General features: G+C 44.9%; 1 protein-coding gene across 2 annotated transcripts in view; it reads right to left on the reverse strand.

Moving 5' to 3' along the window:
• CAMSAP2 (calmodulin regulated spectrin associated protein family member 2) overlaps positions 1-26,298 on the reverse strand; it is a 172,699-nt gene that overhangs the window by 19,917 nt on the left and 126,484 nt on the right. For both annotated transcript variants that reach the window (XM_082264771.1, XM_082264770.1), the window contains 2 exons: positions 20,101-20,237; positions 2,764-2,987 (listed from right to left, as the gene is read on the reverse strand). In XM_082264771.1, the coding sequence (XP_082120897.1) occupies positions 2,764-2,987; positions 20,101-20,237 (361 nt within the window). The remainder of the gene's footprint in view (positions 1-2,763; positions 2,988-20,100; positions 20,238-26,298) is intronic.

Raw genomic sequence — 26,298 nt, forward strand, 5'->3', positions numbered from 1 at the left:
TCCGATCCTGATGCGGCTGAAAAAATGCCTCGTGCGAGTTTTGTGCGGGTGCAGTGCGAATTTAGCCATACAAAGTGTATGGCTGAATTCGCACTGCACATCCGATCGCATGTAATGAAGGAGCAGTGCGCTCCGATATTACATGCGATCGCCGCACACGCGGAAGTGTGAACCGGCACTAATAGCTGGATCTTTTGATCGTATAAAGAACTTCATATGAAGAACTGACAGTATTCTTGACACAGGGCACACAGACTCTCCCTCCCAGAACAGGGAACCGGGAAGGGATATCAAGAGGAAGGGGCCCCTCAGGACCACCACCCACGCACTATATCTGCATGCTGTCAAATTAATACGTCAAGATTCGTCACTTGGACCCATAGTCAGCCATGCCAAAAAATAAGCTAGCCTAAAACCTAAATGTTTACCAGTCTGGTAAACATTATAAATGTTATACTGATAACCCAAATTGCTCAAAAACCCTGGAAATGCAATATCTCTCAGGCTAGCACCTCTTAACGTGATCAAGGAATACCCAGTATAAACAGTTGGCTCTGCCTAAGGGGCACTCAGATCCAGGAAGGAATGCCCAGGTAATTCTCCATATATTGAATACTTAAAGCACAACTACAGCCTGAAGGGTTAAAAATAAAAAGTTTATTCTGCTGTGTTAGGTTCCCTTGCTATTACTAACAGGACAGTACGACAAACTCAGAATTAATTTCAGAAGTAATAGATAATATACATAAATTCTGAGATTAGTCACTGCAAAGAGCCCTGTTACTCCTTCTGAGCCTAGCTTTAGTACATCACATAAGAGACCAAAAGTACAGAATAAAAAAAAAAAGTGTATTATGTTACACTGTTAACACCAGGACCCTGCATTCACTATGTCTGGTCTCCCACAGTACACAGAACATGTGCGATGTATGCAAAAGTTTTAGTAACCATAAACTGCTAAATACCTTTTCTCATCAGCAGTTAGAGCAGTCTTGTGACTTCTATCAGTGTCTGATTAAAGCTTCTAGGAGCAGTTTAAAATTCTCACATGATTGTCCTATGAGGCTGCAGGACCCCTGACCCTCTGTCTGGACAGTGCTGATTGGCCCTTTGTGAATCATATGCACTCCCCCAAGAAAAAAAAAAGATCTCTAGCAACATACACCAAACTGAGCATATGCAGCTTGCCCCCAAGGCTCTGTTCTATCAGGAAATGGTTTGGGGACTGTGGAAGAAGGGGAGGATCAGAGAAGACAAGATCAAACAGCCTTTTCACACAATGCAGATGAGTAACCCTTTAGGTTACACAGTGAGTATAACGAGCATGCTTTACTGATTTCACGGTTGCGGGTTTCGTAACACTTAAAAAAAAAAAAGGATAACTTCACCTTTCTACAAAAAATATTAAATACACATCTTGTCGCAGGTAAATAAAATGTGCATTTCTTATTTTTTTTTGTAGTAGGAGGTAAAATCGAGCAGAGAATGCAGGACTGGAAACAAGTTACGTGTTCACCCTAAAATCAGGTGGAGCAAGTAACATGTTCACAAAGGTGAACTTATCCTTTAACCGATTGCCAACCGCCGCAAGTACATATACTGCGGCGGTCAGCCCCGTGCAGGCAAAGTGACGTACCCGTATGTCAATCACCTGCGAGCCAATAGGGGGCGAGCGCGTGCCGCCGGAGGCGCGCTCCCGCCCCCGCTCGCTCACTGGGATCCCCGCACATGTGACCGGCGGACCCGATGTCCGCCGGTCACTTGCGATCGTCAGTTACAGAGGGAGAAAGGCAGGCAGCTAATGTAAACAAAGCCGCCTGTCATTCTCCCTTGTGTAACAGCAAAGATCATATGGTCCTGCTATGTAGGATCGTAGATCTCTGCTGTTACATGAAAAGCCACATCCTGCACAGCAAGAATCACGCCTCTAGGGACACACTTAACCCCTCCTTCTCCAGTAAAGTTAACCTCTTCCCTGCCAGTGTCATTTTTACAGTAACAGTGAATATGTATAGCACTGATTACTGTAGTAATGTCACTGGTACCCCCAAAAGTGTCAAAAATGTCAGTCAAGGGTCCGATCTGTCTGCTGCAATGTCGCAGTCCCGCAAAAAAAAAAAAAAAATCGCAGATCGCCGCCATTATTCGTTAAAAAAAAAAAAACAATAAAAATGGCAAAAATCTTTCCCTTAGTAAACGCAATAACTTTTGCGCGAACCAATCAAAATACGCTTATTGGGATTTTTTTTTTACCAAACATATATAGCAGGAAACAAATTGGCCTAAAATGTTAAAAAATTTAGATTTTTACATTTTTTTGGGGGAATTTCATATAAAAAAAATGTGAAAAATATTGTTATTTTTGCAAAATTGTCGCGTTTTTTTGTTTATAGCGCATGATCAAAAAATCGCACAGGTGATCAAATACCACCAAAAGAAAGCTCTGTTTGTGGGAAAAAAAGGACATCAATTTCATTTGGGTACAGCGTCGCACGACCGCGCAATTGTCCGTTAAAGTCATGCAATGCCGAATCGCAAAATACCCCCTGGTCAGGAAGGGGGTAAAATCTTCCGGGGCTTAAGTGGTTAACATTAACATTAGCATTATGTAATTAACAAGAAAAAAAATTACTAAAGTATTCCTAAGGTTGGGAAACATTTTAGCATACCTCTTAGTTCATATAGTACTTAGACCTTCTCTGCTCAGTGAATTTAGGCTTTTAAACACCTCAATAGCATAGCTTACTATCTCAGTTTATGTACCTGGAGGGCCCCCAGTAGGTGTTCTAGGCGATTCAGCCTGATGGTCTCTATGGATAGATTTAGGTCGAGGCTTTTTAGGCCTGCCAAGGTTCATTCGAGGTTTTATTACAGAATCCATGTCTTGCATTAACTTGAGCTGCTTCCTACGCATGTATTCCTGTTTGATATACTCCCGTCTGGCCTTCTCATCTTCCTTCTTATTGCGCTCTTCTTCCGACTTTCGCCTGTAGAAATAAAAGCTTTGGTCACCAATGGAACTGTATAAATAATGACCAACTCAACAGTATATATTACAATAGGAAGAAGGGTTAAGGTGCATCCAAACCTGAGAACACATCTTTATACAAAATATATTGCAGCTTACCAATCCCTAGATGTGATGGCTGCAATAGCTTTTAATTTTCCTTTAGCTGCATTTGGTGATCCTGCCAGTAACACACACTTCTTGTCCTATAGAGGAGCCGTGCTGTCACACTAGAACAGGAAGTGTGTTAGGACTAAAGAACATGTCCCCCCCCCTCCCCTCATCTCATCTCCATGAGGGGTGTTGTGTAGTCCACAGAGGACTGGGAACAGATAACAGAACAGGGACAAAGGCAATTATAAAAGGTAACAAGATTTCTGCAAGGATCAATAGGTTTTTTTTCTTCATTTATTGAACAGGTATAACAATACACTTTAGATTTTTATTTCACAGGAAGCAAATATGAGAAGTACACTGTTTAACTGTACATACAGTTTAAGTCCATACACAAAGCAAAAATTGATAATAAAAAATAAATAAATACACATCATTTTGCCTTGCAGATTAAAAAAATAATGTGCATTTATTATTATATTTACTAGGAGCCTGCAAAGCATTGTACCTGCGATCAGCAGATTGCGCATGAAATGCAGGACTCCCGCAGACTGTCTGTGAAAGGGGTAACCAGGGATGGAGGCACTTTGCCTACAGGCTGGTGCTTCATGTAAAGTCCCACCGTGCGATTTTCGTGCGTTTTTGGTGGATGCAGTCTAATTTGACCCCAGTTTTTTCATATACAGGGATGGAGACCATAGCATGACCTGCTTGTCTCATGTAAAGTCCCAAATATTTTATGAAATTAGGGATGGAGGCACTGAGCTATACAGGCAAATTGCCTCATATAAAGTCCCAATCTGTGTTTTACACTGCATCCACCAAGGGGTTGGAGGTGTATGCTTCTCAGCTGGTCGTTTTCAGTTTTGTACCATCTTAAGAACATTGCTATTAGAGTTCTGAGATACTAGACCAGTCATGGATGGAGGTGGGTTGGGGGGAGTTTGGGCTGCTCCCTCTCACCTGCCTCCTATCCATCCATTAGCAGCCATGTGCTCCCAGAGCGGAGACACTCAAATTTAAAAGTGTTAGGACTGCAGATAAAACAGGGTGCCGTGTCGTGGCTCTGCAGCTTACACATGCGTTTTCAAATGCGTGTCAACTAAAACCCCGTTCTTTATTTATATCGAGACAGCTCTACTTGGTTGGTGGCAGACTGGAGGGTGAGTACATCAGACTGGGGGCTGGCTGGCTTCCATGCACCTCTCTTAATCCTTTTCAATTTGTTTTTTCCGATACAGGGATGGAGACGCTGGGCATACCTGCTGGTGTCTCACTTAAAGTCCCACATAGCCCACATTGTCCGTGAAAGGGGTTTGCTCATACATCGTACAGACAGGCAGTTGCACAATATCAGGAAGAAACCATGAACTATCTTGAGCGCTCAACATCGCCCATGCAGTTCTCCCATTCACAGAACTCTGAATGAATGATTCGGCTAGGTGGTCAGAGCCCTGCACAGACGCGGTTTTTAAAAAATTGTGACAGCGAGTGCGGGGAGAGGATCCCCAGCTCACTGTCACTAGAACGGTGGTTTGGGGAGAGGCTGTAGCAGTGGGAACATGTTACATTTTCCACCCTGAACATGGGTAGAATGTTTCCAAAGGTGAACTTCTCCTTTGAATGTGGTTAAGCCAGCCAAAACTTTAGGTTTTTATGTCGTTTTCGGTTTAAAAATAACATGGAAGGGTTAAAGCTTCTGTTTTATATTGCTCGGTGCATCCCTGTTGTGGAGGTTTCCTCTCACATTCTAACCCATGACCCTGTGCCAGGAGGGGATAACAACCCAAATGCTGCTCCTATACTTCTATCTTCAGAAATTTACTCTGTACTTAGCACTTGAAGACTGGCACTAAGGCTTGCTTTGAAAGAGGACACGGGCAGAGCGAAGCAGGGTGCAGGAGCACTTGTCATGATATGCAATACTAGCACATTATGGCAAACTCACGGAGTTTGCCTTCCTCCCGCAATGACCGCTCTGCACTCTCTTTACTCCTGCATTCAGTATCTTCCTTCTTCAGCACTTGCACAAGTAAAGTATATCACCACAGTACGCAGCAAAAACACACATTGAACTATGCACGCACCACAGCTAATGTACAAGAAAAAAAAAAAAATTGCTAGCAATTAGGTAAAGGAGTTTGCTTTATTTTTTTTATTTTGGCAGAACAGACATACAAAGACTTTTCTACTAAAAAAAACCCTCACCTACTAGCAATTTGTTTTCAACATCCGTACCATTTTAACCACTTTACCTCCGCTTACATGGAGGCTACTGCGGCAAAGTGCCGCGATCCCGTCCAGCGACGTAGACCTACGTCGCTGGACTCCGCCCCTTGTGGGCGGCGCTCGCGCGCCGCCGGAGGCTCGCTCCCGCTGTGTTCATTCACAGCGGGAGTCGGGCCAGCGGAGGAGCAGCGGCGATTGCCGCTGCTCTGCCCCGATCGTCGGGGATCGAGTCTGGAGATCCGCCCGCTGTATGTAAACACAGCAGGCGGATCTCCATAGTGACAGGGACTGACAGATCGGAGTGTTCAGCATAGCTGGACATCCGATCTGTCCTTCTGTCACACAGTCACCTCCCCCCCCACACGTCAGTAAGCACCAGGCATACATTAACCCCTCCCTCTCCAATAAAATTAACCCCTTCCCTGCCAGTGTCATTTTTACAGTAACAGTGCATATATATAGCACTGATTACTGTAGAAATGTCACTGGTACCCCCAAAAGTGTCAAAAAGGTCAGTCAAGGGTCCGATCTGTCCGCCGCAATGTCGCAGTCCCGCAAAAAAAAATCGCAGATCACCGCCATTACGCGTTAAAAAAAAACACCAAAAATGACAGAAATCTTTCCCTTAGTTAGTAAACGCAAAAATTTTTGCGCAAACCAATCAAAATACACTTATTGCGATTTTTTTTTTACTAAACATAGGTAGCAGAAAACAAATTGGCCAAAAATTTAAAAAAAATTTCATTTTTACATTTTTTTGGGGGGGAATTTTATATAAAAAAATGTGAAAAATATTGTTATTTTTTCAAAATAAACGCTCTTTTTTTGTTTATAGCGCAAAAAGTAAAAATTGCACAGGTGATCAAATACCACCAAAAGAAAGCTCTGTTTGTGGGAAAAAAAGGACGTAAATTTCGTTTGGGTACGGTGTCGCACGACCGCGCAATTGTCAGTTAAAGTCGCACAGTGCCGAATCGCAAAAAGTGGCCTGGACGGAAGACAGCAAAATCCTCCGGTGGTAAAGTGGTTAAAGGTTTCAAGAAATCTGACCAAAACCTGTCAAATGTTTTGGAAATGCTAGCTCATGCTCATTGAATTAGCATTTCCCAGCAAAGAAAAAACAATGCCTATGAGTTTAGGGAACCAAAGAAAGCAACACATGAATAGATAGCATAAAGTAAATATTCTCCAGCTCAGGGATACTTGAAAGCTTAAAGAGGAGCTCTAGTCTCTTAAGTGAAAATTAAAGTCAGCAGCTACAAAAACTGTAGTTGCTGACTTTTAATAAACAGCCACTTACCTGTCCCATGAAACAGCGGTGTGCTCACCCCAGCCGTTTTCTCCATGTCCTCCCTCACCAGCATCTTTACCATGGGCACCCGGCTGTGACAGATTGCATCTTCACAGCTGGGTGCCCACTGTGAATATGCGAGCGGCGCTGCACTCTATGACTGGGAGCGGTCTTCTGGGACCTGTCATGTGTCTCAGTAGACTTTGGGGGGGGATGGAGACCTACCATCTAGGTGATCAGATTACAAGTGGGAGCGGGTACCTGTCAAAATCGGGTACCTTCCTCCCCAAAAGCTCCATTTCACACACAGGAGTGGGGGAGGAGGCCTTAAAGCAGACCTTCCCCTTTTGGATGGCGCTCTGCTTTAACTCCAGTCAACACTTAATTTCAGGTACTGGAATGTCTATTGATGAAATGGCATACCTAAGGTGTTTGTGTTTCATTCATTATTTAATTTATTATTCTGAAATCTTTGGTGCTCTGAGAATATTATGCATGCTTATGCAGTTCCTATCCCTGTCTATTGTAGCCCAAGCCATAGAGTAAGTAGAGAACTAAATCATAGCCAGAGTCACCCAATCAGATTCTTCTATATTGGGGTGCTGAATCTGGCAGCAATTGCTTGCGATATGTGTGATAAAAAAAAATCTCCTGACCTTAGGGCATTCTGCAGTGTTCAATGGATAGTATCAGTATTTCACTAACTTTATTTGCATGAATTGGCCTATTTTAATAGAATAGACACCATCAGAGGTTTTCAGAAATTCTCAGTAGTCCACTATCCTTTACACTGTAGCATAGGTTACCCGCAAGGGTCTCTAAGGGCTTTGAGGTTACCATAAGGAAAGAGCTATGTTTTATCAAGAAATATACAAAGTATAGAGAAGCTTATAGTTTTTTGTTATGTTGTATAGCAATGATATTTTTTTTCCCCAACACTGTCCAAGGTAAGGTTTACACTATTGCAGGTGCAGGAAGGTGTGGAAATCGTATGCCTTTTTAGCACCCGCAGCCAAAATGTGCCGCAAAAAGCGGCTCCACGCATTGGAAAATGTGCCATGCCTTTAAGTGCATGACACCGTCTTGAGGCTGCGGTGTTTATTTAGGAATGACGGACAGGGGCGAAGAACCACCTTATCCCCGTTAATCACCAGGTAAGGTAAACGACAGGATAACGCCGCCAGTTCCAACACCCTGCGTGCAGATGTCATAGTCACTAAAAAGGCCACCTTCTGGGACAACGTAAGCAGAGGAATCTCCTGAATATTTTCAAAATGAGGCTTCTGCAGAGCTGAAAGCACCAAATTAAGATCCCAAGGCGGCAATGGTGCCCGCACTGGAGGAACCAAATGTCGGACACCCTGAAGAAAGGTACGCACCAGGGAGTGTGTGGCCAAAGGACATTGGAAGAAGATCGCCAAGGCCAACACTTGGTCCTTGATGGTACTCAAGGCCAATTTCTGTTCAACCTCCCGTTGAAGGAAGGTTAAAATCTGAGCCACCGAGAAGGAGCGAGGAACCCCAAGAGACTCAACACCACGCAATGTACGTCTTCCACGTACAATGGTAGATCTTTCTAGAAGTAGATTTCCTAGCTTTCAACAGGGTAGGAATCACTGACTCAGATAAACCCCTACACTACAGCACCTGACATTCAATAGCCAAGCCGCCAAAGCCAGCGACTAAAGCAGGATGGAAGATCGGCCCTTGGGACAGAAGATCCTCCCTGAGAGGAAGCTTCCAAGGAACGTCGGCGACCAGTCGCACCAGATCCGCATACAAAGCCCGGCGAGGTCAGTCAGGACCCAGTAAGATGACCAGAATCTGTTCTGCCGAGAAGTCTGGGCAGAAGCTTGAGAGGAGAGAAATCAGCCGATACTGACCCCACTGGGCCACTAGCATGTCCGTGGCGTCTGCCAGAGGATCCCTTGACCGAGCTATAAACCTCTGCACCTTTCTGTTGAGCCGAGACACCAACAGATCCACCTTGGGGGTGCCCCACCAGAGACACAGCTGATGAAACACCTCTGGATGAAGGGGCCACTTCCCTTGGTCCAACGCCTGCTGACTGAGATAATGCGCCTGACAATTTTCCACCCCGGGAATGTGTACGGTGGAGAGGGCTGGAACAAACTGTTCCGCCAACCTGATTCCCAGCTACTTCCACACCTCTCAGGACACTTCTTGTGCCCCCTTGATTATTGACATAAGCCACGGCTGTGGCATTGTCCGATTGAATGTGCACTGGACAACCCTGAAGGTGATCCGTCCAATGATCCAGACACTATCTGATCGCTTGGAGTTCCAAGACATTGATCTGTAGTCTGGACTCTTCCAGCGTCCAGATCCCCTGAGAAGAATTTTTGCCGAGGACGCCTCCCCAGCCAGACAGGCTGGCATTGGTGGTGACCATTGTCCAATACATGGGAAGGAAGGATTTTCCCAGGCGAAGTGCCAGAGAACGAAGCCTCCATATCAAGGACTTCCTCGTTCCCCGACTCAGCTGGATCTGATTTTCCAGAGACTGGGGAGTCTTGTCCCATTTGGTCAGAATCTCCCTTTGCAGGGACCTGGTATGGAACTGTGCAAACGGAACCGCCTTGAAAATCGACACCATAAAGCCCAGCACCCGCATGCAAGTCCAGAGGGACGACCATCTGTTGGACAGCAGGAGGAAAATTGCAGCCTGCAATTTCTGGAGTTTATAAAAAAGAGAGAAAAGGAGGCTCAAACACCTGGTGCATTACCCTTGGACACCTTTAAAAGTTTTATTAAAAATCCAAACACATACTCACAGACATGAAGAACATATATCGCATAGAATGAGTCCACCACATGTGGAGGTAATCGTCCCTATCGTTGGATCGTTGACGCGTTTCGGGAGACACTCCCTTCTTCAGAGTCCATCTTTCAGCAAAGTTAGATTTATACTGGAAGTGCCATGCGAGCCGACACCAGTATCTCCTCCCACCTCCACCCTACCCCCCGTGTGTACTGGGCGGGACAAAAAACAACAACAAAGGAAGCAAATCTAACAGCAAATGGGAGAGAGAAAAAAATTATATAAAAAAATTTAGAAAATGATAAATCATTTTATATCAAAAAGATATTCAATCACATTAAATGAAATATGTAATTAGTTCATATCCCAAGCTTGATTTATAATGATCACTTGGTGCATGGCCTGCCTGTTTGTTTGTCCACGTTTGTCAGGGGTTTGTTCATGCCCCTGGAAGTGACGCATAGAGGGCCCGAAGCGCAGGAAGTGCAGCATGCATTTCGGGTCCTGGAAGTCACCGCACACAGAGGAGACAGCCCAGCGGTGGCCAGAATGCATCAGATAGCGGTTTGGGGGACACCGACTGGAACATACTAATATACAGATGAGCGGGATAAACGTTGGAGTGACACCTAGAGGAGCCCCCCTCCATACATGAGAGAGGACATGGGGTAAATGGAATACATATTGTAGGCCTGGTCAGAGCAATGTCTTCCCCCATGACGCTCCTGCTATATGCTTTCAACACTGTCTGTATATCATCCAACATAAAAGGATTATTATTACATACAGTGATCATTCTGCATCAAGCTTGGGATATGAACCAATTACATATTTCATTTCATTTAATGTGATCGAATATCTTTCGATATAAAATGATTATCATTTTCTAAATAATTTTTATATAATGAATTGTTTTTTTTTCTTTTTCTCTCCCATTTGCTGTTAGATTTGCTTCCTTTGTTGTTGTTTTTTGCCCCGCCCGGTACACATGGGAGGAGGGTGGGGGTGGGAGGAGAGATGGGTGTTGGCTCGCATGGCACGTCCAGTATAAATCTAACCTTGCTGAAAGATGGACTAGCTCTGAAGAAGGGAGCGTTTCTCCCGAAACACGTCAGCGGTCCATCGATAGGGACGATTACCTCCAAATGTGGTGGACTCATTCTATGCGATATATGTTCTTCATGTCTGTGAGTATGTTTTTGGCCTTTTAATAAAAGTTTTAAAGGTGTCCAAGGGTAATGCACAAGGTGTTTGCGCCTCCTTTTCTCTCTTTTTTATGCACTGCGCCTCCTTTTCTCTCTTTTTTATGCACTTCTGATTGGAGTTCCCCGCCTGAGAGCAGCACGCCTGTTATTCCCATTGGAGTGAGCGCTTGGGTGTTAAAGTTGATTGGATATCGAATTTCTGGATATCGAATTTCTGGAGTTTGTCCAGAGGAAGGAGCACTCTGGCTAAGGCCGAGTCCAGAGTCAGGCCCAGATAGTCCAGCTTTGTGGACGGAGACAGAGCAGACTTCTGAAAGCTCAGAATCCAGCCTAACTCCTGCAGAGTTCGTATTGTGATTTCAAGGTTGTCGACCAGAGCAGAGGGAGACTCCGCTCGCAGAAGAAAATCAGACAAGTAGCCCAGTACAGTGATCCCCAGTTGGCATAGCAAGCCTAGCACTGGCACTAACACTTTTGTGAAGACCTAAGGAGCAGAGGCAAGACCAAAGGTTAACGCCACAAACTGATAATGCTCCTTTCAGACCAAAGCGGATAAAACGCTGGTGACTGGCACATATTGGAATGTGAAGGTAGGCATCCTTGATATCTATAGGAAATCCCAAACTAGATGAGATAATATAGCGCTTGCTGATGTATGCAGGGAACCGTGGGAGTGGATTTGCAATAAAATACCCTAAAAACTCAAACTCTAAAAAGGCTGTAACCTTAAAACATAAATATCATAAAAGTAAATATAATCAACTAAATAATGTGCCAATATCAAGTCCAACAAATCACAATAAAGATAAAGTGCTGAGTGAAATTCAAAAATAGTTCATAAGTGACTCAGTGATGGGTATTCCAAAAAAGTGCCAAAAAGGAAAAAAGTGCAAGTGCTCACAAACATTCACAAGCGGGCTCTGCACAGCGTTTTTTTTATCTTTTGCCAGCTTTGTCAGCTTTTTAACTTAATAAACCTATTTTAATGGTACTGCACCATCCGGAGCCTGTCCTTTTTGTTCCCTGAATTTTATTTGGAGGACCGTGAGGAACCCTTTTACCCGATCCGGGGGATTCCGGCCCGAGAGGGATAGGAGCCCAGCAGTTACCATCGTTCTGACCTGGAGGGTCACTAAAGCATTATTGGTCTCTTTGCCGTAAGGCAGTTGAGACCCACCGTATCTGGTGAGTTTATATCTTACCTCTTACCATCTGCATGATTGGATTTCCTGGTCCATTGGAGGATCCAGCACCAAGCACTTGCACTTTTTTCCTTTTTGGCACTTTTTTGGAATACCCATCACTGAGTCACTTATGAACTATTTTTGAATTTCACTAAGCACTTTATCTTTATTGTGATTTGTTGGACTTGATATTGGCACATTATTTAGTTGATTATATTTACTTTTATGATATTTATGTTTTAAGGTTACAGCCTTTTTAGAGTTTTAGAGTTTTTAGGGTATTTTATTGCAAATCCACTCCCACGGTTCCCTGCATACATCAGCAAGCGCTATATTATCTCATCTAGTTTGGGATTTCCTATACATTCACTTTGCACTTTATAGCAGCTGCTCATCCTACATATTTTATAAAATCTATATAGTAGCCACATTACCTATTTTATTAGGCACTCCTAGGCGCGAGGAATATATTCTATTGAATATATACTTTTGCAGCATCCTTGATATCTACAGAGGTGAGAAAATCCCCTGGACGCAGGGATGCCACCACCGTTCGAATGGACTCTATTCTAAACTTCTGTACCAGCACAAAGCAGTTTAGCGTCTTGAGGTCCAGGATTTGACTCACTTTGCCTTCCTTCCTGGTTTGAGTAAAAACCCTGAAAACGTTCCGAAGTCGGAACCGGGACAATCACCCCTTGAAGGAACAGATCTTGTACTGACCCAAACAGGCCCTGTAAGCAGTCTGGGGACAGGCGCAAGTTGGAAGGAAAAAAACTTGCTGGGCGACAAGAGGGAAACTCGATCTTGTAGCCGGACCAAATGACTTTGTGGTCCCACTTTTCTCGCACTAGGGAAGTCCACAAGTCCTGGAAAACCACAAAGACGTTCCCCCACCCCAGATACGGGTGAGGGTGCACCTTCATGCTAAAGAAGACCTGTCCACGGGTCTGGAAAAGCCCAATCTTGGCTTTGCCAGACCAAGTTTGTTTGGATCCTCCTTAAGAGGCCTCCTTGAAAGGCTTTGAGCCCTTGTCAGTCGACCTTGAGGGACAAAAAAAAAAAACTTATGAGCTGAAAAGGAGGGCCCACGTCTATGACGAGGTTCCTTGCCCTTAGTAGCCTGCAGAATAATAGTACTCTTCCCCCCTGTGAGACCTTTAAATTATGTCATCCAGGGTAGCTCCAAACTGGTGATCTCCTTGGAAAGGAACAGCAGTCAAGCCCTTTTTTTAAGCCTGATCTGCAGACCAGCACTTGAGCCAAAAGACATGCCGGAGGACCACTGCCAAAACAGAGAGACGAGCCATCAGGGGAGCCACATCCAAAGAGGCATCACAGATAAACTGCAGCCCCTGGACTAGCTGGTCTGCCAGCTCAGCAAAAGCAGGGGAGAGCTGTTACCCCTCCAGGTCATGGTGTAAGCGCTTAGCCCACTCGGTCAAAGTTTGCGATACTAGGGCAATGGTGAATACCAGCCTCATTGCCGAACCAGCCAGACTGTACATATGGTGGGCTACAGCCTCCGCCTTCCAGTCAGCCGGATCCTTAAAGCCTGGGGACTCTTCAACCAGAACCATGGTTGCCTTGTTTAATCTGGAAACCAGAGGGTCCACCACCGGCGGCACAGTCCACTTCCTAAGAAGGGACTCCTCATAGGGATAACGCCTATTAAAGCTCTTAGGGAACCCACGGGGACGCATTGGTCATCACCACTATTTAGCGACAATTCTGTCAAAATAGGCAGGGAAAGGAAACACCTTTGCCGCTCTGGATTCCAAAGGGTACCTGCGTCTCCATTGCAGCTTCAGCTGCGCCCTCCATCTTTAGGGTCTCACGTAAAGATACAATCTGTGCATCCGCAGCACCCTTTCGTGGAGACGTGGAGAAATCATCACTATCAGAAGGATTCCAGGCATGTTGTTGCAGATCCAAGCAGGGTGACCCACGTTCGCGGCAGCCGAATCAGATTCAGGATCTGATAAGAAGATGAAGCAGGGTAAGGCAGGGGGCACTTTTTGTTAGCCCGTCGCCTGAAAGCCACCTCCACCCGGGAAACAAAGGACTCCAGGACCGCCGTCAGTGCATCGATGGATGGTTGGGACTCGGAGGACCCCACAGCCTCAGAGAGGGGATCAGCTGGGGAGATGTGCTCCAAAGACTCAATGCGTCACCAGGGGGACTCCATAAAAAAAGGTGTAACACACTGCAAGGGACAACCCCAACTGCGCAGGCAGCACCATCCAGTCGCCAGGCACAAAGCACCAGCAATCCTCAGCAGAGAGGGAGAGGACCGCCACCAGACTCACCACCCGCAGAAACAAGCACCTGCAGCCTCCAGGATAATCTGCACTACACGTGCTGCGATCAGGAAGCAAAATGATCCAGGAGTCAGCACCAGTGGATGAGGAGGGGCTCCCACCGCTGAATTCACCGCCCACAGGGCTCCACTGTCATGGTTGCCTCGATTTTCAATGGCAAACAGCAAAATGACCGCCGAACTACACAAACATTGCCGCCATGTATAGGACACACAGGCTACAACAAAATGGCGGCCCTGCGCGGCACCACGAGGCATACAGGGACCCAGGATTGGGAGACCAGGCCTCAAGGATAAATCCAGGCAGGGCAGGGGGGTCCTGGCAGGAGCCCCCACCAGGTACAACCCCCTCCCACAGCACAGTCGATCGTCTGGTTACTGATGGTGCACCCCCTGGCCCACAACACCAGTCAGCGCCCTGCCCCCACCCTAGGAAAGTGGCCAGACCACCCAAACAGCCCCAGCGTATGTGGAGGGGCGGGGGCAGAATGAGGGACTCTGCGGAGGGATGTCTGCGTGAAGGAGGGGAACCCGGGGGTCTGACCATTCCAAGGAGGGGCCCACATTCACCCCAAAACCCTCCAGGGGAGACAGCTACTCACTATACCAGGAACCAGGCGGGCACCGCTCCGGACAGAACCCCTCTCCATCTAAATGGGGGCTGTTGGCCAGGAGGAACGCTGCGACTCAGGCCGAGACCTGGTCGTATGTGACCTCGCAAGCTGTTTAACTCGCAAGCCAGCCCCCGTCCAGTGGGGCTGTCATGGCCGTCCTAGCCTGGAGCTGAGGTCTGCGCACACTCTCTGGCCAGACTGGGATGACCACTAGATCTAGTTATCCAGCCCGTCGCCCAGTCCAGCAATTGATTGTAGATCTCACAGGAAAAATCCAGGAGGAAAAAATTTCCTATCTAAAAAATTTTGCCAGGACCAAAGTTCCCAGCAATGAACTAGGTCCTTACTTCTGACTAGGCAGAAAAAAACTGAGTGGCTATAGCATAGAGAGGGAGTATACCCCCTGGGACTGCCCATGGGTATAGCCAGAATTTTCTTTCTGCCTAGTGTCCTACTCCTGTAGAGGGCAGTATAACCCAATGGTTTTGAATACCAAGAGCTGTGTCCGTCAATGAACAAAAGAGAAACATTTTTTTTTCCCCCTGCATTTTACACAGGTACAGCAGTCCATCTTAGTGAACAGGCTGCTGTGCCCACGCAAATGAGAGCCCCACCACCGGCAGTAGTGTGAGAGGAAATCTCTCCAAAGTGAGAGAAATACCCTTTTACATCATTACAGCAACAAGTGCCCCCAAAGAAAAATGTCCTCTATTGTTCCAGTGACTTAGAATTCTGGATTTTGCCTACTTTCATCACTAGTGACAATAGTCACTAGTTACATAGTTACAGTCCGGTCCATAAATATTGGGACATTGACACAATTCTAATCTTTTTTTAAATAAAAACAAACACAATGTGCTTTAACTGCAGACTTTCAGCTTTAATTTGAGGGTATTTACATCCAAATCAGGTGAACGGTGTATGAATAACAAATTACAACAGTTTGTATATGTGCCTCCCACTTTTTAAGGGACCAAAAGTAATGGGACAAATTAACATTCCTAAATCAAACTTTCACTTTTTAATACTTGGTTGCAAATCCTTTGCAGTCGATTACAGCCTGAAGTCTGGAATGCATAGACATCACCAGACACTGGGTTTCATCCCTGGTGATGCTCTGCCAGGCCTCTACTGCAACTGTCTTCAGTTCCTGCTTGTTCTTGGGCCATTTTTCCTTCAGTTTTGTCTTCAGCAAGTGAAATGCATGCTCAATCAGATTCAGGTCAGGTGCTTGAATTGGTCATTGCATAACATTCCACTTCTTTCTCTTATAAAAACTCTTTGGTTGCTTTCGCAGTATGCTTCGGGTCATTGTCCATCTGCACTGTGAAGCGTTGTACAATGAGTTCTGAAGCATTTGGCTGAATATGAGCAGATAATATTGCTCGAAACACTTCAGAATTCATCCTGCTGTTTTTGTCGGCAGTCACATCATCAACAAATACAAGAGAACCAGTTCCATTGGCAGCCATACATGTCCACGCCATTACACTACCACCACCATGCTTCACCGATGAGGTGGTATGCTTTGGATGATGAGCAATTCCTTTCCTTCTCCATACTCTTCCTATCACTTTGGTACAAGTAGATCTTGGTCTCACCCGTCCACAGGATGTTGTTCCAGAACTGTAAAGGCTTTTTTTAGATGTTGTTTGGCAAACTCTAGACTGGCCTTTCTGTTTTTGAGGCTCACCAATGGTTTACATCTTGTGGTGAACCCTCTGTATTCACTGAACTGAAGTTTTCTCATGATTGTTGACATTGATACACATACACCTACCTCCTGGAGAGTGTTCTTGATCTGGCCAACTGTTGTGAAGAGTGTTTTCTTCACCAGGGAAAGAATTCTTCGGTCATCCACCACAGTTGTTTTCTGTGGTCTTCCGGGTCTTTAGGTGTTGCTGAGCTCACCGGTGCGTTCTTTCTTTTTAAGAATGTTCCAAACAGTTGATTTGGCCACACCTAATGTTTTTGCTATCTCTCTAAAGGGTTTGTTTTGTTTTTTCAGCATAATGATGGCTTGCTTCACTGATAGTGACAACTCTTTGGATCTCATATTGAGAGTTGACAGCATCAGATTCCAAATGCAAATATCACATTTGAAATGAACTCTGGACCTTTTATGTGCTCCTTAAATGGGATAATGAGGGAATAACACACACCTGGCAATGGAATAGCTGAGCAGCCAATTGTCCCATTACTTTTGGTCTATTAAAAAGTGGGAGGCACATATACAAACTGTTGTAATTCCTACACCTTTCACCTGATTTGGATGAAAATACCATCAAATTAAAGCTGAAAATCTGCAGTTAAAGCACATCTTGTTTGTTTCATTTCAAATCCATTGTGGTGGTGTATAGAGCCAAAAAGATTAGAATTGTGTAGATGTCCCAATAGTTATTGACCTGACTGTACATAGTTTGTGAGGTTGAAAAACGATATCAGTCCACCCAGTTCAACCTATGATGTGCGTGTGTGTTTGATGTTAACCCTACATTGTATACCCCTTTATGATGTGGTCTTTAAGGTGCCCATCCAATAGTTTTTTGAAGCTATTGATGCTTCCTGCTGATACTACTGCTTGTGGAAGAGAATTCCACATCCTTACTGCTCTGGCAGTAAAGAACCCCTTACGTATTTTAAAGGTTAAACCGTTTTTCCTCTAGTTTTAATGAGTGGCCACGTGTCTTATTGTATTCCCTTTCTCTGAAAAGTTTGTTCCTTATGCTAGGGTTATCACCAGTACAGTATTTGTACATTGATATCATATCCCCCCTCAAGCGTCTTCTCCAGAGAGAATAAGTTCAGTGCTTGTAGTCTTTCCTCATAGCGGATGCCCTTCATTTCCCTAATTATGTTTGTTGCCCTTCTCTGGACTCTCTCCAGCTCCAGCACATCCTTCCTGAGGACCGGTGCTCAGAACTGGACAGCATATTCCAGGTGTGGCCGGACCAGAGTCTTGTTGAGTGGAAGAATAATCCCTTAATTTCTGGAGTGAATCCCCTTTTTTATACATCCCAGTATTTTGTTGGCTTTGCTTGCAGCGGCTTGGCATTGCATGCCACTGCCAAGCCTGTTGTCCATTAGGACCCCCAGGTCATTTTCCATCTTAGATTCACCCAGAGGTTCCCCCCCAGTGAGTAGCTTACTTTCGTGTTTCTGACGCCCAAGTGCATTTCTTTACATTTTTTAACAATAAACCTCATCTGCCATGTAGTTGCCCACCCCATTATTTTGTTCAGGTCCGTTTGTAAGGTTTCCACATCCTGCATCGAAGAGATTGGCATGCTTAATTTAGTATCATCCGCAAATACCAAGATTGTGCTAGATATCCCCTCCTCTAGGTCGTTTAAGAATAAATTAAACAGGATACAGAGAGACAAAAATATAAACCCCAACTGCAATAAAATGGCACCTGTCCACACACTGCTCATATAGTGAGTTCCTCTTAGTAAAGATTAGGATTAAGCCGGGCAGAACATGTTGGGAGGGGGTTCTCCCATGGGTAGGAGACCAAGCTGAAGCCATTTTTTACTAAGAGAAGCTCACTATATGTCGAGGCAATGTGCAGACAGGCACCCTTTTATTGTTGTACTCTTTGATGTGCCCGACAAACCAGTACTCAACCCGATCAGCACCAGAAAACATTGTGGCCTGCAACTCCCAACTCATTTGGCAGGACTGGCGTTCCCCAACTTCTACCTATATTACTTGGCATCCCAACTAGTTCCCATTCATGATTGGCTGCATCCGGTTTCTGCTAATGCTTGTACCACTACAGAGGGGGCTATTGCCTCCTCCCTATAAACTCTCCATAATGTTATCTATAGGGGCTGTGTTTCAGATTGTCTGGGCACATCGCTTCTACATACACCCCTATCCCTGTTCCAGTATATAGTAGCTAAAATTTCCAGGGGTTTGTTGTCAGCATCCTCCAATAATCCCTTGTGGTTTAATCCTAACTTTAAGGAACTATGTTCCATACCTGACCCACAAAGATGGTATTCTAAAAGGGTCAAATACTTATGTCATTTGTATACCCCACAGGGGTTCAAATCCTTCTACCAAATACACATGGACTTCGATCTGCCACGTACATACCTATTCTACTACTATCAACTCAGACATGCAGTGCCTGCGCAATGTGGGTTCTTTGGATAACCCAATTCAGGTTCCACCCCTGGAGAAAATGTTGAGACGCCCAGACTCTACTAAACTTCTTTCCACTTATTATACCGCCCTCATTGCTGACTCCTACTTTAAATTCCAGGCTGCACACGCCAGATGGGCTTCCATGGATATATCTTTCACGGAGTGGGACTGGTCTCAGTTCAGTGATATATATGGTACCTTTGTCAATTCTTCTAGAGATCATGTTATACAACTAAAGTCTTCCACCACTCCCATTTTACTTCTGCCAGACTATTTAAAATGGGGTTATCTCCCCCAGCCAAATGCTTCAGGGTCTGTAGTCAAGATGCTGATTTTCGCCACAGTTTCTGGACATGCCCTATAGTTTGGGAATTCTGGATAGATATAAATCACTTTATCTGCTCTGCATTGGGCCTACCAAATATTCTAAACCCCAAGAATTGTCTTTTGGGTATTTTCGGTGATTTGACCATTCATTTTCATGCTAGGAGACTGCTTTGTAGCCTTTATTTTTATGCAAAGAAGTCCCTCCTACTGTCTTGGTAAGGATCGTTATCTCTAACAAGATCCCTTTGGCTGAAATTAGCCAATGACTCTCTCCCACTGTACAAAGTCACTTTTGAAAATCGGAAAAGAGTTAAAACATTTCACAAACTTTGGGATCGATGGTTAGCTAATCCCTTGACTCTCATCCCTGAATTCCAATGAGGATATGTCCCTACCTCACTTTGCTAGTTATACACCACACACTGACAAATGATATACTTGCCTACAATAAAACTTTAGATGGAACTCTATAACTTGTAAAATCAATGCCTATAAGATACGTATGAGAATTCTGCAAATACTGTTTATGGTTTGCTTTTTTGTAAATTGTTTTGTGCTGTTTTTTTTTTTTTTTTCTTCCTGTATGTCTTTTTTTTTTTTATTAATTTAATAAATAGATCTTTAAGAAGAAAAAAAAAAAGAAAACTTTGTGACCAGTCGGCTGGGATAACAGTTTGGGGCATTTAAGCAGTATTCATTTTATTTGTTTTTTTTATGAAACCTAACGGGGTGGATAATTCTACTCTACACTAACCAAAGCTTAAAAAAAATAAAGTTTTGGCTGCAGATGCATTTTAATACTTAACGTAGGTAGGAGCCGTTTTTTTTTTTTTTTTGCTAAGCATTTACCACATGTAAGGGTCCTCTGCACTTACCTGGCCTCCTCTTTCTTCATCTCTTGCTCCATTTCCTGCTCCAGTTTCTTCTGATGATTTTCACGCTCTCTCCGCAGTCTCTTCTCCAGTAGAGCTGCACGTTTGGCAGCCATATCATTTTCCTCTTGGCGATCATCCTATGGCATAGTAACAACTGTTTTATGAACCCATACAGCTCTCAAAAAAGAAATGGTTCACATTTACTGTACTACAAAAACCACACCAGTTTTACATATTCAACATATGCTAAACAAATGTAAAAGGTCTCCTTGCATGAAAACTTCCATACATTCATGGAGGATACACATTCATATCCTTGATCCCTTTCTTATTTTACTTATGGAGCATGGTGGCTACATAGTTAGCACTCTTGCCTCGTATCACTGAGGATCTGCTTCAGTTTCTGGCAGGGACACTGTCGTTCATTCCACACCTGTGTGGGGTTTCTCGTACAATTCCAAAACATTCCAAAGAATAAAATTACACAAAAACACAAGATAGATATACATATAGATATATTTATATATATATATATATATATATATATATATATATATATACATACATACACACTATTATACACATACACACACACACACACACACACACACAATCTCACAAAAGTGAGTACACCCCTCACATATTTGTAATTATTTTAATATATCTTTTCACGTGACAACACTGAAGAAATTACACTTTGCTACAGTGTAAAGTAGTGAGTGTACAGCTTGTATAACAGTGTAAATTTGCTGTCCCCTCAAAATAACTCAACACACAGCCATTAATGTTTAAACCGCTGGCAACAAAAGTGAGTACAGCCCTAAGTGAACATGTCCAAATTGCACCCAACTAGCCATTTTCCTTCCTAGGGGTCATGTGATTTGTTCGCGTTAGGTCTCAGGTGTGAATGGGGAGCAAGTGTGTTCAATTTGATGTTATCACTCTCACTCTCTCATACTGGTCACTGGAAGTTCAACATGGCACCTCAGGCAAAGAACTCTGAGGATCTGAAAAAAAGAATGATTGCTCTACATAAAGATGGCCAAGGCTATAAGAAAATTGCCAAGACCCTGAAACTGAGCTGGAGCACGATGGCCAAGACCATACATCGCTTTAACAGTACAGGTTCCACTCAGAACAGGCCTCGCCATGGCTCCCAGAAGGAAGCCTCTTCTAAAGAAGATGCACAAGAAAGTCCATTAACAGTTTGCTGAAGACAAGCAGACTAAGGACATGGATTACTGGAACCATGTCCTGTGGACTGATGAGACCAAAATAAACTTATTTGGGTCAGATGGTGTCAAGCTTGTGTGGCGGCATCCAGGTGAGGAGTACAAAGACAAATGTGTCTTGTCTACAGTCAAGCATGGTGGTGGGAGTGTCATGGTCTGGGGCTGCTTGAGTGCTGCCGGCACTGGGGAGCTACAGTTCATTGATGGAACCATGATACCAACATGTACTGTGACATACTGAATCAGAGCATGATCCCCTCCCTTCGGACACTGGGCCCCAGGGCAGTATTCCAGTATGATAATGACCCAAAATACACCTCCAAGACGACTACTGCCTTGCTAAAGAAGCTGAGGGTAAAGGTGATGGACTGGCCAAGCATGTCTCCAGACCTAAACCCTATTGAGCATCTGTGGGGCATCATCAAACGGAAGGTGGAGGAGAGCAAGGTCTCCGACATCCACCAGCTCTGTGATGTCATCATGGAGGAGTGGAAGAGGACTCCAGTCGCAACCTGTGAAGCTCTGGTGAACTCCATGCCCAAGAGAGTTAAGGCAGTGCTGGAAAATAATGGTGGCCGCACACAATATTGGCACTTTGGGCCCAATTTGGACATTTCCAATTAGGGGTGTACTCACTTTTGTTGCCAGACATTAATGGCTGTGTGTTGAGTTATTTTGAGGGGACAGCAAATTTACACTGTTATACAAGCTCTACACTCACTGCTTTACATTGTAGCAAAGTGTAATTTTCGATGCATCCGATGATGACAACACATCTACTTTGTAGAATTTTGTGAAGGTGTGCACAGACGACCAAATTGCCACCTTGCAAATTCGTGTTACGGACGCCTGATGGCGAAAAGCCCAAGAGGCACTCAGCACCCTAGTAGAATGGGCCTTCACAGGGAAAGGTGGAACCTGACCCTTAATTGAATAAGCCTGTACAACCTGAATATGGTTGCAGCAGGCGCAGCCAATCCCTTTCAGAGGTCCTTCCGTGAGGACAAAGAGTCTGACTTCCTGAAAGGCTCCATAAATGGCAGGTAAACCCTAACTGCCTGAAACAAGTCCAAAGAATGCAATGCAATTTCCTTGGGATGCTTGGGCTTAGGACAGGGTGAAGGCAGCACAATGTCTTCATTCAAATGTAAATCAGAAACCACCTTCGGAAGAAACAACTGATTAGGTCCAGATAAGATAAGGTGAACGGTAGGATTGCGCCGCCAATTCAGACACTCTGCGAGCAGAGGTAATAGCCACCAAGAAGGCTACCTTCTGTGACAGTGTAAGCAGAGGAATCTCCTTAATGTTTTCAAAGGGAGGTTTTTGAAGAACAGACAGCACCAAGTTAAGGTCAAATGGATGTAACGGGACCATATCGGAGGAGCCATATGGCAAACTCCTTGAATAAAAGTGCGAATCAAGGAATACGTAGCTAAAGGGCATTGGTAAAACGCCAAAGCCGACTCCTGGCCTTTAATAGTACCCAAGGCCAACTGCTGTTCAACCCCTCTTTGGAGAAAAGCCCAAATACTGGCCACTGAAAAGGAGCGTGGATGCACCTTAAGCAATTCACACCATGAGATGTACAATTTCCACGTACGATGATAAATCTTCCTGGAGGTAGATTTTCTAGCCTTCAACAGTGTAGGAATCACTGAGTCAGAAAGACACCTATCCTTCAATACCTTGCTTTCAACAGCCACGCCGTTAAAGCCAGTGACTGTAAAGCAGGAAGGAAGATCGGCCCTTGAGACAGCAGATCTTCCCTGAGAGGAAGTCTTCGAGGAGCATCGGCGACCAACCTTACCAGATCTGCGTTCCACGACCGGCGATGCCAGTCTGGGGCCACCAGAATTCCTCCACCTCTATTCTGCGCAGAAGCCTCGGCAGAAATTTCAGCAGAGGAAACGCATAGATCAGCCGATACTGACCACAAGGAGCAACCAGTGCGTCTGTGGCGTCGGCCGAAGGATCCTGGGGCCTGTGATTGACAGATCGCCCACCAGAACAGAGTGGGAGTCTGCTCTTAAAAGAGGAGATCGTCCAGATACCCTAGTACCGCAAGCCCCCGCTGTCACAGTAATGTCAATACAGGAGACAACAGACCCTTGGGGCGGAGGCGAGACCAAAGGGTAACGCCACAAATTGATAATGTTCATCTCCTACCGCGAAGCGAAGAAAACACTGGTGTCCAGCGTAAATAGGGATGTGCAGGTATGCGTCCTTGATATCAATAGAGGCCAAGAAGTCCCATTGGTGGAGGGACGCCACTACCGCGCAAACGGACTCCATTCGAAACCTCTGTACCCGCATGAAGCGATTCAGAGCCTTGAGGTCCAGAGTTGGACGCACTTTCCCTTCTTTTCTGGGAACAGTAAACAGGTTTGAATAACACCCTTGAAAGCGTTCCCAAGAGAGAACCGGCACAATCACCCTTTGCGACAGCAGATCTTGTACCACCTCTCATAGATCCCTTAACCGATCTGAAGATAGGTGTAGATTAGACAGGAATAATCTTTCGGACCCGTACAGGTCAGTTCGTGGACCCATTTGTCCTGAATCAAGGAGGTCTATGGTTCTGAAAAGAAACAAAGATGTGTGTGAGGGTGTCTCTTCATGCAGAAGGAGGTTTGTTTGCAGATCTGGAAGGGCCTGCTCCCAGCTTACCCGAGCACGTCTTCTTGGAACCCCCAGTTGATCTAAATGGCTTAGATCCTTTCTCTTGCGTGCCGGGGGGCACAAAAGGGCCGCCTGTGTGCTGTGAAATAAGGACCCCATCTATTACGCGGTGACTTGCCCTTAGCCGATTGGGGAAGAAGATTACTCTTCCCACCTGTGAGTCCTTTGATTAGTTTATCCAAGGAAGACCCAAATAAGCGGTCCCCCATAAAGGAGAGATCTGATAGAGCCTTTTTGGAAGCCTGGTCAGCAGACCAGATTTTTAGCCACACCATGCGTCTAATGGCTACCCCTACCACGGATACTCTGGCTACAAGAGGGGCCGCATCTAAAGACACATCACATATAAACAGTAGGGCTTGGACCATCTGGTCCGTTAGCTCTGCCACCAGAGGAAGCTGTTCTGCTTCCAAGTCACGTTTTAGTAGCTTTGCCCATTCCATCATGGTCTGGGACACCAGAGTGAAAGCGAAGACTGGTCTAAGTATTGAGCCTGTTATCACATGTAAGTGGCAAGACAGAGTCTCAATCCTTCTATCCACAGGGTCTTTAAAAGACAGCAGACTCCTCCACCGGGACACAGTAGATTTGTTTAGTCTGGAGACTGGATGGTCCACCTTCGGTGGAACGATCCATTTATTGGTTACAGCATCTGCGAAGGGACAGCGCCTCTTAAAGCGCTTCGGCACCACTAAGACGTGTTTGAGGCGCCCCCACTGTTCAGAGACAATTTTGCCAAAAGGTTCCGGAAAAGGGAAAACCTTGCTCGACTTAGGGGATTTGCGTATGCCAAATGACACCTGCGTTCCTGATGCTGCAGAATCGTCTGCCATTTTTAGAGTTTCCCGCACTGACACTATAAGTGCCTCCACCAGCGCATTTTCCCGCACGGCAGCAGATGAGGATAGTTCGTCCTCACCATCAGAGTGCGATGAAGCAGAACCCTCAGGGTAGCACGCATCTGTGGCAGCCAAATCAACCTCAGAGTCCAAGGATACAGGAGAGGGCATTGGGCGCTTTTTACTAGTTGTCTTCTTTAAGACCAAATCCACTTTTGAAACCAGGTTTTAGAAACCGCCGTTGAAAGCAGACAGGGGTTGCGACCCCGAGGTCCCCGCAACCCCAAGGAGGGGATCAGCAGGTGAAACTTGCTCCTGGGACTCCATGTGGACCCGGAGAGCGCAGTGTCACTTTAAGAAAACTGCGACAAAAACTGCCCCACACCACTGCACCAGTGGTACTATAAGCCCCTGTTACGAAAGTTCTGCAAAAAGCAGGGTGAGAGAGCGACCTACAGGGACCCCCAATAGACTCACCACCACCCGATATCAAGGATAGCAGAGTTGGTCTTAAATGTGCAGAAACAATCCTTACATGAAGAGGAAATACCTGGGTCAGCACTACAGTAAAGGCCCAGCCACTCCCTGCTGTACAGCGTTTACGGACTCCGAGAAAATGACTGCCCAATGCATTTCAATGGGGATACCACAACAAAATGGCAGCCCATGCAATTCAATAGGGACTTCAAAAATATGGCCGCTGAACAATCTAAGAGAAAATGGCAGCATCCATGGCATGCAGTCTCCAGGATCCCCTGAGGGGTCCAGTAATCATTTGGCATCAGGGGAACCCTGGCCGGAAACCCCACCAGGAATAACAACCCCCCCAACAGATCACGCAATAGCGGCATTGTTTTTTTTTTAACAGAAACTAAGAAAAATGTGTTTTGTTTTAAAAGTTTTTTGTATTATTCAGTTTATATAGCAAAAAATAAAAAACCCAGTGGCGAATAAATACCACCAAAAAATAGCTGTGTCTAAAAATAAATAATATATATATATATATATATATATATATATATATATATATATATATATATATATATATATATATATAAATAATTTGGGTAGTTGTCATTCAAAGTGTGACTGCGATGAAACCTGAAAATTGGCCTGTCCAGGAAAGAGGTAATTACATTATATGAAGGCACAACTTTTTTTTTTTTAGTTTTGGATAGAGTGGAGAGGAATTCTAACACCCATCAGGATTTTATAGCTGTCTGTGCCATGTTACGGAGATTCATCTGGTCTTTTTGGCCTGTGTACCATTATCACCAAGAGTGAAAGTGAAAAATTCCCACATTTTGGGTTGTCACCAGAACATAATTGAGGGGAAATCTTATGGGGACACTAGTTCTGACAACCCTGGTATCAAATATGGATTCTCTAAGTTTGGAAGAATTTCCTCTCACTTCCTGCATTGGCATTGGAACAAAAAGTGAAGG

Source organism: Pelophylax lessonae (assembly GCF_965119305.1).
Source record: "Pelophylax lessonae genome assembly, chromosome: 8".
NCBI classification, from domain to species: Eukaryota; Metazoa; Chordata; class Amphibia; order Anura; family Ranidae; genus Pelophylax; species Pelophylax lessonae.